Source organism: Entelurus aequoreus, linkage group LG23, assembly GCF_033978785.1.
Source record: "Entelurus aequoreus isolate RoL-2023_Sb linkage group LG23, RoL_Eaeq_v1.1, whole genome shotgun sequence".
Classification (NCBI taxonomy): domain Eukaryota; kingdom Metazoa; phylum Chordata; class Actinopteri; order Syngnathiformes; family Syngnathidae; genus Entelurus; species Entelurus aequoreus.
In genome coordinates, this window is record NC_084753.1 from 7,083,124 (window position 1) to 7,097,290 (window position 14,167).

Sequence of the window (14,167 nt, forward strand, 5' to 3'; positions counted from 1 at the left end):
ATATTTTATTTTTTTTAGAATATACACATTTGCTTTAATATCATAACTATCGTTACAATTATGCACAAATGCTTGTTCAGTGTCAAACTCTACATGTAGACAATGTGAGCAGTCTTGTCACACAATGGCATAATGAATAACATCACAGTACAATCATGGAGATACAGTTTAATAAAAAAAAGAAAAAGAAAAAACAGGTTGTTTTTAAATGATAATAAACAATACAACAAGTGACGTGTTAGTCAGGCATAATGAGTGATGTCATGTAAAAATAACCATCAGTAAACATGGCGGCTTGATCCAAATAGCAATTTTATCGATACCAACGGGAGCGCTGTAGCAGTATCGGCTCGATACGAGCGTCATAAGATCGATATTTTCCAGGTATATTTTGACAAATATATTATAATTTGTGCTTCCCAATGCATTTTTGACATATTGTTTCCAAACTCAGGACACGGGAAGACTTGGAGGGCAAACAAAGGATTTGAGCGAGAGCCGAAAGTAGTCTTTGCTTTTGTTGACTCATGTTTTTGTCTTTGATATTTGTCCTGTGTTTTCTTGGGATTATAACAAATTAACGGGGAAAAAAATCACAAAATGATTCAGTGATGTCTTAGTAAATATAAAGAATGACTACTGTGTTTACTTGGCATTGCATCATACCAACATGAGAACTGCTGCCCACCCTTACAGTTTTTCCCAGTTGCCGTATCGCCAAACCCTTTCAAATATATACTTATCTCCTTACAAAAAAGCACATTCCTCTTTTACTTCATTTTCCATACAAAAGAACACATTCTTAGTCGATGTTCAATCTTTCAGTCCTTTGGAAGCTGGGCTGATGTTGTCATGTCTGCATGACTTTGTTAAAAATAGTGCCATTATTGCAATTTGTATCGCTGTTTTTGCCGTGCCATAATAAAAGCGTTTAGAGCGCGTTGAATGACACTGCATGCTTGAATGGTGTTGTCCTCTCGGTGTTGTGACAGCACTTACCACATTGATACAACGTTGATTATACGTACACGTCCTTTAAAACCCACTCTGAGACAACGTTGGAAAATAGTTGTGTTTTGAAATTGAGACAACGTTGATGTCCAACGTTGGATCCACGTAGTTGGTTGGGAAATGACCAAATTTCAATGTCAAATCAACGTCAGAACCCAACATTGATTAAATGTTGTCAAAAAGCATGTTGTTTCAACGTTGTATTTGTGTTGTAGAATATTGGTTGGGAAATTACCAAATTTCAATGTCAAATCAACGTCACAACCTGACGTTGATTAAACGTTGTCAAAAAGCATGTTGTTTCAATGTTGTATTTGTGTTGTAGAATATCAGTTGGGAAATGACCAAATTTCAACGTCAAATCAACGTCAGAACCCGACATTGATTAAACGTCAAAAAGCATGTTGTTGCAACGTTGTATTTTTGTTACAGAATATTGGTTGGGAAATGACCAAATTTCAATGTCAAATCAACATCAAAACAACATTGATTAAACGTCAAAAAGCATGTTGTTGCAACGTTGTATTTATGTTGTAGAATATTGGTTGGGAAATGACCACATTTCAATGTCAAATCAACGTCAGAACCCAACATTGATTAAATGTTGTCAAAAAGCATGTTGTTTCAATGTTGTATTTGTGTTGTAGAATATTGGTTGGGAAATGACCACATTTCAATGTCAAATCAACGTCACAACCTGACATTGATTAAACGTTAAAAAGCATGTTGTTTCAATGTTGTATTTGTGTTGTAGAATATTGGTTGGGAAATGACCAAATTTCAATGTCAAATCAACATCAAAACAACATTGATTAAACATTGTCAAAAAGCATGTTTCAATGTTGTATTTGTGTTGTAGAATATCAGTTGGAAAATGATCAAATTTCAATGTTAAATCAACATCAGAACCTGACATTGATTAAATGTTGTCAAAAAGTATGTTGTTTCAACGTTGTATTTGTGTTGTAGAATATTGGTTGGGAAATGACCAAATTTCAATGTCAAATCAACGTCAGAATCCAACATTGATTAAACGTCGTCAAAAAGCATGTTGTTTCAACGTTGTATTTGTGTTGTAGAATATTGGTTGGAAAATGACCAAATTTCAACGTCAAATCAACGTCAGAACCCGACATTGATTAAACGTCAAAAAGCATGTTGTTGCAACGTTGTATTTTTGTTACAGAATATTGGTTGGGAAATGACCACATTTCAATGTCAAATCAACGTCACAACCCGACATTGATTAAACGTTGTCAAAAAGCATGTTGTTTCAACGTTGTTTTTGTGTTGTAGAATATTGGTTGGGAAATGACCACATTTCAATGTCAAATCAACATCAAAACAACATTGATTAAACGTCAAAAAGCATGTTGTTGCAACGTTGTATTTGTGTTGTAGAATATCAGTTGGGAAATGACCAAATTTCAACGTCAAATCAACGTCAGAACCCGACATTGATTAAACGTCAAAAAGCATGTTGTTGCAACGTTGTATTTTTGTTACAGAATATTGGTTGGGAAATGACCAAATTTCAATGTCAAATCAACATCAAAACAACATTGATTAAACGTCAAAAAGCATGTTGTTGCAACGTTGTATTTATGTTGTAGAATATTGGTTGGGAAATGACCACATTTCAATGTCAAATCAACGTCAGAACCCAACATTGATTAAATGTTGTCAAAAAGCATGTTGTTTCAATGTTGTATTTGTGTTGTAGAATATTGGTTGGGAAATGACCACATTTCAATGTCAAATCAACGTCACAACCTGACATTGATTAAACGTTAAAAAGCATGTTGTTTCAATGTTGTATTTGTGTTGTAGAATATTGGTTGGGAAATGACCAAATTTCAATGTCAAATCAACATCAAAACAACATTGATTAAACATTGTCAAAAAGCATGTTTCAATGTTGTATTTGTGTTGTAGAATATCAGTTGGAAAATGATCAAATTTCAATGTTAAATCAACATCAGAACCTGACATTGATTAAATGTTGTCAAAAAGTATGTTGTTTCAACGTTGTATTTGTGTTGTAGAATATTGGTTGGGAAATGACCAAATTTCAATGTCAAATCAACGTCAGAATCCAACATTGATTAAACGTCGTCAAAAAGCATGTTGTTTCAACGTTGTATTTGTGTTGTAGAATATTGGTTGGAAAATGACCAAATTTCAACGTCAAATCAACGTCAGAACCCGACATTGATTAAACGTCAAAAAGCATGTTGTTGCAACGTTGTATTTTTGTTACAGAATATTGGTTGGGAAATGACCACATTTCAATGTCAAATCAACGTCACAACCCGACATTGATTAAACGTTGTCAAAAAGCATGTTGTTTCAACGTTGTTTTTGTGTTGTAGAATATTGGTTGGGAAATGACCACATTTCAATGTCAAATCAACATCAAAACAACATTGATTAAACGTCAAAAAGCATGTTGTTGCAACGTTGTATTTTTGTTACAGAATATTGGTTGGGAAATGACCACATTTCAATGTCAAATCAACGTCAGAACCTGACATTGAATAAACATTGTCAAAAAGCATGTTGTTTCAACGTTGTATTTATGTTGTAGAATATCAGTTGGAAAATGACCACATTTCAATGTCAAATCAACGTCAGAACCCAAAATTGTAAACGTCAAAAAGCATGTTGTTTCAATGTTGTATTTATGTTGTAGAATATTGGTTGGAAAATGACGAAATATCAATGTCAAATCAACGTCAGAATCCAACATTGAATAGACGTTGTCAAAAAGCATGTTGTTTTTGTGTTGTATTTATGTTGTAGAATATTGGTTGGAAAATGACCAAATTTCAACGTCAAATCAACGTCAGAACCCAACATTGATTAAACGTCAAAAAGCATGTTGTTGCAACGTTGTATTTTTGTTAGAGAATATTGGTTGGGAAATGACCACATTTCAATGTCAAATCAACGTCAGAACCCAACATTGATTAAACGTCGTCAAAAAGCATGTTGTTTCAACGTTGTATTTGTGTTGTAGAATATTGGTTGGGAAATGACCAAATTTCAACGTCAAAGCAACGTCATAACCCAACATTGATTAAACGTTGTCAAAAAGCGTGTTGTTTCAACGTTGTATTTGTGTTGTAGAATATTGGTTGGAAAATGACCACATTTCAATGTCAAATCAACATCAAAACAACATTGATTAAACGTCAAAAAGCATGTTGTGTCAACGTTGTATTTGTGTTGTAGAATATTAGTTGGAAAATGACCACATTTCAATGTCAAATCAACGTCAGAACCCAACATTGATTAAACGTCGTCAAAAAGCATGTTGTTTCAACGTTGTATTTGTGTTGTAGAATATTGGTTGGGAAATGACCAAATTTCAACGTCAAAGCAACGTCATAACCCAACATTGATTAAACGTTGTCAAAAAGCGTGTTGTTTCAACGTTGTATTTGTGTTGTAGAATATTGGTTGGAAAATGACCACATTTCAATGTCAAATCAACATCAAAACAACATTGATTAAACGTCAAAAAGCATGTTGTGTCAACGTTGTATTTGTGTTGTAGAATATTAGTTGGAAAATGACCACATTTCAATGTCAAATCAACGTCAGAACCCAACATTGATTAAACGTCATCAAAAAGCATGTTGTTTCAACATTAAGTGTGAGTTGCTCAACATCAGGACATAATTCAACAAGTTCTCAACATTGTTTCAATGTCTGGTGCCTGCTGGGTAATCTTTAGCTACTTCAAAACCAACAATGGATGTCTCACCCTCTTTTATGTTAACACATACTTGTCTCCCCATACCTCTTAAACTGGCTTTGCTCAGTCCCTCACCCTTTTCCAAGGTGTGCATTCATTAACTGGTGTTCATGTTGTGAACACACGTGAAGACGACTAAACTCCTACCAGACAGTGGCTGTGTCTCAAAAAGAACTACCGGACTATAAGCCCCTACTTCCCCCCCCCCCCAAGCTTTGAACCCTGCGGCTAATACAAAGGTGTGTGGATTTTCCTTTGCTAACGACTAAATGATGGAATAGATGAAGTAAAGAAATCCAACAATGTACAACAATGGTCCACTTTAAAGGCCTACTGAAATGATTTTTTTGTATTTAAACGGGGATATCAGATCCATTCTATGTGTCATACTTGATCATTTCGCGATATTGCCATATTTTTGCTGAAAGGATTTAGTAGAGAACATCGACGATAAAGTTCGCAACTTTTGGTCGCTGATAAAAAAAAGCATTGCCTGTACCGGAAGTAGCGTGACGTAGTCAGTTGATCGCCTCCTCATATTTTCCTATTGTTTTCAACGCAGCTAGAGCGATTCGGACCGAGAAAGCGACGATTACCCCATTAATTTGAGCCAGGATGAAAGATTCGTGGATGAGGAACGTTAGAGTGAAGGACTAGAATGCAGTGCAAGACGTATCTTTTTTCGCTTTGACCGTAACTTAGGTACAAGCTGGCTCATTGGATTCCACACTCTCCTTTTTCTATTGTGGATCACGGATTTGTATTTTAAACCACCTGGGATACTATATCCTCTTGAAAATGAGAGTCAAGAACGCGAAATGGACATTCACAGTGACTTTTATCTCCACGACAATACATCGGCGAAGCTCTTTAGCTACTGAGCTAACGTGATAGCATCGGGCTTAAATGCAGATAGAAACAAAAGAAATAAACCCCTGACTGGAAGGATAGACAGAAGATCAACAATACTATTATGACATAACATTTTTATATACTATTATTACTATTATTACTAAACATACAGTAAGTAATAAGAGGGGTGGGAGTACATAAGTTTTTACTTCTTCTCACTCCTTTTCGGATATGTTTACATTAATGTTTATTTTCATTTCTTGTTTCTTTTGCTTTTTATTATTACTATTATTATTATTATTATTATTGTTTTTGTTATTCATTCTTTAATGGATTTTTTGTTGTTTTTTTTCAAAATTTGTTGTTTTTGTTTTGTCTACATATTCGAAATAAACATGAATGAAATGAAATGAAATGAAAAACTATTAAACCATGGACATGTAACTACACGGTTAATGCTCTCCAGCCTGGCGAAGCTTAACAATGCTGTTGCTAACGACGCCATTGAAGCTAACTTAGCAACCGGACCTCACAGAGCTATGCTAAAAACATTAGCTATCCACCTACGCCAGCCAGCCCTCATCTGCTCATCAACACCCGTGCTCACCTGCGTTCCAGCGACTTCACCCGATCACAGATGCGGTCGGCGAGACGGAGGAAGTTAACGTGAGTTCGGCGGCTAACGCGTCTGCTATCCATCTCTGTCTTCCTGGTTGTGTTGCTGTAGTCCGCCGCTAATACACCAATCCCACCTACAACTTTCTTATTTGCAGTCTCCATTGTTCATTAAACAAATTGCAAAAGATTCACCAACACAGATGTCCAGAATACTGTGGAATTTTAAAATGAAAACAGAGCTTTTTTGTATTGTATTCAATGGGGTACCAATACTTCCGTATCAACTGATTCCGTCACGCGCATACGTCATCATACATAGACGTTTTCAAGCGGAAGTGTGGCGGGAAATTTAAAATGTCACTTTATAAGTTAACCCGGCCGTATTGGCAATGTTAAGATTTCATCATTGATATATAAACTATCAGACTGCGTGGTCGCTAGTAGTGGCTTTCAGTAGGCCTTTAAGAAAGTGTTCAAGGTGTTGACACAAAACAAGGAAGAATTTTTTTCTTCTAACTTTGTTAAAAAGACAGTTTTATTCATCTCGTAAAGAATGAATAAAAAAACATCAATTTGACTTTTCTGTTGTGTCTTACTGCCGTGTTACAGGCACCGTCTGGAAACCAGGTATGCAAATAAACATTTACAGAATATTTCTGCGTAGATATCTCATTTCACAACATATATATATCTTATAGTCCGGTGCGACTAATACATGAACAATTCTACCATTTAGCAGGTGTGGCTTATAGTCCAAAAAATATAGTATTTCTTAGTTTTATACATTATAAACTCTATTGTTCACAGTCTCAAATCCATTGCTGTTCTTTATAAAGTAAGACACATGCTGAATAAGACATGTCTGCATATGTTGTATTCTTCTTCTATTTTTCCATATTTAACATATCGTGCTGAAGTTTGGGGAAATGTTTATAAAACAAACATAGACCCAATAATTTAACTTCAAAAAAGGGTCATCAGAATAATACACAAAGCGTGCTACTATGAACATACCAATCCATTATTTAGAAGTTGTAATGTGTTACAATGTTCAGATATTGTGTTTTTAAAAACAACGTAAATGATGTTTGGGGTAAAGAACAACAGCCTTCCAGCTTGTATTCTTAGCTTATTTACATTAAGAGGAGAAAACTATCATTTACATATATATATATAATATATATATACAGTATATTTATGTATACAAACCCCAAAAGCAGTGAAGTTGTCAGGTTGTGTAAATGGTAAATAAAAAGAGAATACAACAAATCCTTTTCAACTTATATTCAATTGAATAGACTGCAAAGACAAGATATTTAACGTTCACACTGAGAAACTTTGGTATTTTTCTGGAAAATAATCATGAACTTAGAATTTAATGGCAGCAACACATTGCAAAAAAGTCCGGATGGTTCTTTTCCTCTTCGCTTCGGAGGAAAACGACGTCCACAGTTTCAAAAAACTATTTGAAATGTGGACTCGTCAGACCACAGAACACTTTTCCACTTCTGGGTGTTGTTGATAAATGGGTGTTGTTGATAAATGGCTCTGGCTTTGCATAGTAGAGTTTTAACTTGCACTTACAGATGTAGCGACCGACTGTAGTCACTGACAGTGGCTTTCCGAAGTGTTCCTGAGCCCATGTGGTGATATCCTTTACACACCGATGTCACTTTTTTGATGCAGTGCCGCCTGAGGGATCCAAGGTCACGGGCATTCAATGTTCAGCCCTTTGAGACACTTGTGATTTAGGGCTGTATAAATAAACATTGATTGATTGATTGAATGTTACATGCAGTGATTTCTCTAGATTCTCTGAACCTTTTGACGGTGAAATCCCTAAATTCCTCGCAATAGCTGCTTGAGAAATGTTGTCCTTAAACAATTTGCTCAGGCATTTGTTGACAAAGTGGTGACCCTCAACCTGTTCCCAATTAGCCCGTTCACCTGTGGGATGAGCACTCCTCAACTTTCTCAGTCTTTTTTGCCACTTGTGCCAGCTTTTTGGAAACACATTGCAGGCATCAAATTACAAATGAGCTAATATTTGCAAAAAATACCAAAGTTTCTCAGTGTGAACATGAAATATCTTGTCTTTGCAGTCTATTCAATTGAATATAAGTTGAAAAGGATTTGTTGTATTCTCTTTTTATTTACCATTTACACAACCTGACAACTTCACCGCTTTTGGGGTTTTTTGTACATCACGCTAGCTGGATGGCGCTCTCTATTTTGCTGATTTAGGGGACGACTTAGTAGATCAGGCCCTCGGAGTCAGTATGCACCAGTTGAGACGCAGCCAGAGTCGTATCATTTCAAACTGCCGTGTCGTCGTAGGACTTTGTCTACATTCAGGCGAGATGTTGCTGAGGATTATTTCATGGAAGCACCGAGCAACAACTAGGCGGCGCTATTCAGCATTTGTGGAAAAATAAAATGTCACTTTTGTCTGAAGTGGGAGTTCCTCCTCTTCTCCAATCGCCTCCATCCCCAGTCAGAGTAAAAAGTGACTCTCTTCTCCTGGATGGTCTGGGCTCTAGGCCAGCGAGCGTTGTCTGGGTTTGATCCTGGGGTACAGCTGGAGACACACACGTTATGTAACACACTGCAGTGGAACACATGGACAATTATGCAACACTTTTCAGCCACATACACCAACATCTATTTATAATCAAACTAAATAGGAAGTATACATACAGCAATGTTAATATTTGCTTACATGTCCCTTGGCAAGTTGACCTGCAATAAGGCGCTTTTGGTAGCCATCCACAAGCTTCTGCTTGACCACTTGACCACTAAATTGCTGCAGTTCAGCTAAATGTGTTGCTTTTCTGACATGGACTTGTTTCTTCAGCATTGTCCACACCTTTAAGTCAGGACTTTGGGAAGGCCATTCTAAAACCTTCATTTTAGCCTGATTTAGCCATTCCTTTACCACTTTTGACGTGTGTTTGGGGTCATTGTCCTGTCGGAACACCCAACTTTGGAAAAAATGATGATCCAGAACCTTATATTTTTGAGCCTGAACACAAAGAGGATGAGCAATACGTTTTAGAAGCCGAGTGCTAAACGGATGCAGCTTTATTGTGACGCTATAGCGTTCGCAGCATTGCTAGGTGCTAAACATACAAGCTAACCATAATAAAACAAACATTTACTGTACAATTTCCACTCTCGCTGGGATGTCGACCGACGGCACGCTCACATAGTGGGGCTTGGATGAAGATTCAATCGCAATCTTCACGAAGGGTTAAAAAAAAAAAAGTAGCCGCCGCTCGCCGTCTTTTTGTGTTTTTTTTCCGCCATCTCGGGTGATGCCAAAGTAAACCTGTCTCTCATCCATGGCGACATGTGTCTACTAGCAGGGGAGATGCATAAATTATCATCTAGAATTTACTCTGAGCAAGTTTCAACAATAGCAGCGTAAGCTAGCATTAGCTCACCGCTATCAATGTGCCGCTAAAATGGGCCGTCTGCGTTAGCGCTTATAATAACAATATCACTCATATTTGGAGGATTTGGAGGACCCTCGATCTTTTGACTCAATTATTAGCTATTTATTTACCATTGCAGATTTGGGAAAAAAAAAAAAGCCAAGCTTCTGGCAAGCGTCTGCTTGAATTTGTGACCACTCCTCTTGACAAAATTGGTGCGGTTCAGCTAAATGTGTTGCTTTTCCTGACATGGACTTGTTTCTTCAGCATTGTCCACACGTTTAAGTCAGGACTTTGGGAAGGCCATTCTAAAACCTTCATTCTAGCCTGATTTAGCCATTCCTTTACCACTTTTGACGTGTGTTTGGGGTCATTGTCCTGTTGGAACACCCAACTTTGGGAAAATATGATAATCCAAAACCTTATATTTTTGAGCCTGAACACAAAGAGGATGAGCAATACGTTTTAGAAGCAGAGTGCTAAACGGATGCAGCTTTATTGTGACGCTACAACGTTTGCAGCATTGCTAGGTGCTAAACATACAAGCTAACCATAATAAAACAAACATTTACTGTACAATTTCCACTCTCGCTGGGATGTCGACCGACGGCACGCTCACATAGTGGGGCTTGGATGAAGATTCAATCGCAATCCTCACGAAGGGTTAAAAAAAAAGTAGCCACCGCTTGCCGTCTTTATGTGTGTTTTTTCGCCAAAGTAAACCTGTCTCTCGGTCCATGGCGACATGTGTCTACTACCAGGTGAGGTGCATGAATTATAATCTAGAATTTACCCTTATCAAGTTTCAACAATAGCAGTGTAAACTAGCATTAGCTCACTGCTATCAATGTGCCGTTAAAATGGGCCGTCTGCGTTAGCGCTTATAATAACAATATCACTCATATTTGGAGGATTTGGAGGACCCTCGATCTTTTGACTCAATTGTTAGCTATTTATTTACCATTTCAGATTTGTAAAAAAAAAAAAAAGCCAAGCTTCTGGCAAGCTTCTGCTTGAATTTGTGACCACTCCTCTTGACAAAATTGGTGCGGTTCAGCTAAATGTGTTGGTTTTTTGACATGGACTTGTTTCTTCAGCATTGTCCACACCTTTAAGTAAGGACTTTGGGAAGGCCATTCTAAAACCTTCATTCTAGCCTGATTTAGCCATTCCTTTACCACTTTTGACGTGTGTTTGGGGTCATTGTCCTGTTGGAACACCCAACTTTGGGAAAAAATAATGATCCAGAACCTTATATTTTTGAGCCTGAACACAAAGAGGATGAGCAATACGTTTTAGAAGCCGAGTGCTAAACGGATGCAGCTTAATTGTGACGCTATAGCGTTCGCAGCATTGCTAGGTGCTAAACATACAAGCTAACCATAATAAAACAAACATTTACTGTACAATTTCCACTCTCGCTGGGATGTTGACCGACGGCACGCTCACATAGTGGGGCTCGGATGAAGATTCAATCGCAATCTTCACGAAGGGTTAAAAAAAAGGTAGCCGCCGCTCGCCATATTTTTGTGTTTTTTTTCCGCCATCTCGGGTGATGCCAAAGTAAACCTGTCTCTCATCCATGGCGACATGTGTCTACTAGCAGGTGAGGTGCATGAATTATAATCTACAATTTACTCTGAGCAAGTTTCAACAATAGCAGCGTAAGCTAGCATTAGCTCACTGCTGTGAATGTTGATTATTAGTCAGTCAAAGAGTGTATTGAAGAGGTGACTTACCCCCAGCAGGTTCCTGGGAACATACCCCTCGCGCTCCTCGAGCCGAGACCACCACCAGTCGGTCTCGGTGTCGTCACGCCGCCGTACGATCGTCAGGGCGTCGCCCTCGCTGAAGGTCAGCTCGTCCGGCTGCTGGGCCTTGTAGTCCCAGAGGGCGTAGACCAGGCCTTTGTTCATCACGCCCATCTTCTCCTGGACACCTGCCACGAGTCAGTGTCAGGCTGGGGTTCTGACTTTTCCATTTCGATACATATAAATGTTTTAAGTGTTGTACGTCAGTGGTCCCCAACCACCGGTCCGTGACACGTTTGCTACCGGGCCGCACAGAAACATGAATTGATTTATAAACTACCACATTTTCTTCAAATTATCTTCCGCCTGTCCCTCTAAACACACCAATAAGCTTGTTAATTGATGTATATTACAATTATTTTATTATAGTACATGGAACAATGCACATTAATGGACATATAAAGTGTTAATGTACCAGATTGTAGCCAAAGGCAAAACTAGCTACACAACAAATCATAATCACACCACGAATCATAAAATTGAAAGGTAAGACACTTTTTGACTTTAGGTGAGGCTGAATCATAAAATTTTAAAGTAGTAAGAGTAGTTTTTAGGCAGATAATTTTTTATTGTCCGGTGGACAGTGATGCTATTTTCTCACAATAGAAGGCTAAACTAGCTACACAACAAATCATAATCACACCATGAATCATAAAATTGAAAAGTAAGGCTCTTTTTGACTTCAGGTGAGGCTGAATCATAACATTTAAAAGTAGTAATAATAGATTTTAGAAAGATAATTTTTTATTGTCCGGTGGATGGCGATGCTATTGTCTCACATTAGAGGGCTAAACTAGCTACACAGCAAATCATAATCACACCACAAATCATAAAATTTAAAAGTAGTAATAGTAGTTTTTAGGAAAAGAATTTTTTATTTTCCGGTGGATGGTGATGCTATTGTCTCACATTAGAAGGCTAAACTAGCTACACAACAAATCATAATCACACCACAAATCATAACATTTTAAAGTAGTAATAGTAGATTTTAGGAAGAACATTTTTTATTGTCCGGTAGACGGTGATGCTACTATCTCACATTAAAAGGCAAAACTAGCAACATAGCAAATGGTAATCACACCAAGAATCATAAAATTGAAAAGTAAGGCACTTTTTGACTTCAGGTGAGGCTGAAACATAAAATTTAAAAGTAGTAAGAGTAGTTTTTAGGAAGATAATTTTTTATTGTCCGGTGGCCGGTGATGCTATTGTCTCACATTAAAAGGCTAAACTAGCTACACAGCAAATCATAATCACACCACGAATCATAAAATGTAAAAGTAGTAATAGTAGTTTTTAGGAAGATAGTTTTTTATTGTCTGGTGGACGGTGATGCTATTGTCTCACATTAGAAGGCTAAACTAGCTACACAGCAAATCATAATCACGCCATGAATCATACCATTTAAAAGTAGTAATAGTAGTTTTTAGGAAGATCATTTTTTTATTGTTAGGTGGACGGTGATGCTATTGTCTCACATTAAAAGGCTAAACTAGCTACACAGCAAATCATAATCACACCACAAATTATAACATTTTAAAGTAGTAATAGCAGATTTTAGGAAGATCATTTTTTATTGTCCGGTGGACGGTGATGCTATTGTCTCAAATTAGAAGGCTAAACTAGCTACACAGCAAATCATAATCACACCACGAATCATAAAATGTAAAAGTAGTAATAGTAGTTTTAGGGAGATAATTTTTTATTGTCCGGTGGGCGGTGATGCTATTGTCTCACATTAGAAGGCTAAACTAGCTACACAGCAAATCATAATCACACCACGAATCATAAAATGTAAAAGTAGTAATAGTAGTTTTAGGGAGATAATTTTTTATTGTCCGGTGGGCGGTGATGCTATTGTCTCACATTAGAAGGCTAAACTAGCTACACAGCAAATCATAATCACACCACGAATCATAAAATGTAAAAGTAGTAATAGTAGTTTTTAGGAAGATATTTTTTTATTGTCCGGTGAACGGTGATGCTATTGTCTCACATTAAAAGGCTAAACTAGCTACACAGCAAATCATAATCACAAATCGAATCATAAAATGTAAAAGTAGTAATAGTAGTTTTTAGGGAGATCATTTTTTATTGTCCGGTGGACGGTGATGCTATTGTCTCACATTGAAGGCTAAACTAGCTACACAGCAAATCATAATCACACCACAAATCCTAAATTGTAAAAGTAGTAATAGTGGTTTTTAGGGAGATAATTTTTTATTGTCCGGTGGACTGTGATACTATTGTCTCACAATAGAAGGCAAAACTAGCTACACAGCAAATCATAATCACACCACGAATCATAAAATGTAAAAGTAGTAATAGTAGTTTTTAGGAAGATATTTTTTTATTGTCCGGTGAACGGTGATGCTATTGTCTCACATTAAAAGGCTAAACTAGCTACACAACAAATCATAATCACACCACGAATCATAAAATGCAAAAGTAGTAATAGTAGTTTTGAGGGAGATCATTTTTTATTGTCCGGTGGACGGAGATGCTATTGTCTCACATTAGAAGGCTAAACTAGCTACACAGCAAATCATAATCACACCACAAATCCTAAATTGTAAAAGTAGTAATAGTGGTTTTTAGGGAGATCATTTTTTATTGTCCGGTGGACTGTGATACTATGGTCTCACAATTGAAGGCTAAACTAGCTACACAGCAAATCATAA

General features: G+C 37.1%; 1 protein-coding gene across 1 annotated transcript in view; it reads right to left on the bottom strand.

Annotated features, from left to right (window-relative positions):
• Window positions 1-8,367: 8,367 nt before the first annotated feature.
• Window positions 8,368-14,167, bottom strand: part of LOC133641201 (apoptosis-stimulating of p53 protein 1-like) — a 20,124-nt gene continuing 14,324 nt past the window's right edge. Inside the window, exons 11-12 of the mRNA XM_062035135.1 lie at window positions 11,415-11,614; window positions 8,368-8,819 (exon numbers count right to left, since the gene is read on the bottom strand). Of these exons, the coding sequence (XP_061891119.1) occupies window positions 8,778-8,819; window positions 11,415-11,614 (242 nt within the window). The 3' untranslated portion in view covers window positions 8,368-8,777. The remainder of the gene's footprint in view (window positions 8,820-11,414; window positions 11,615-14,167) is intronic.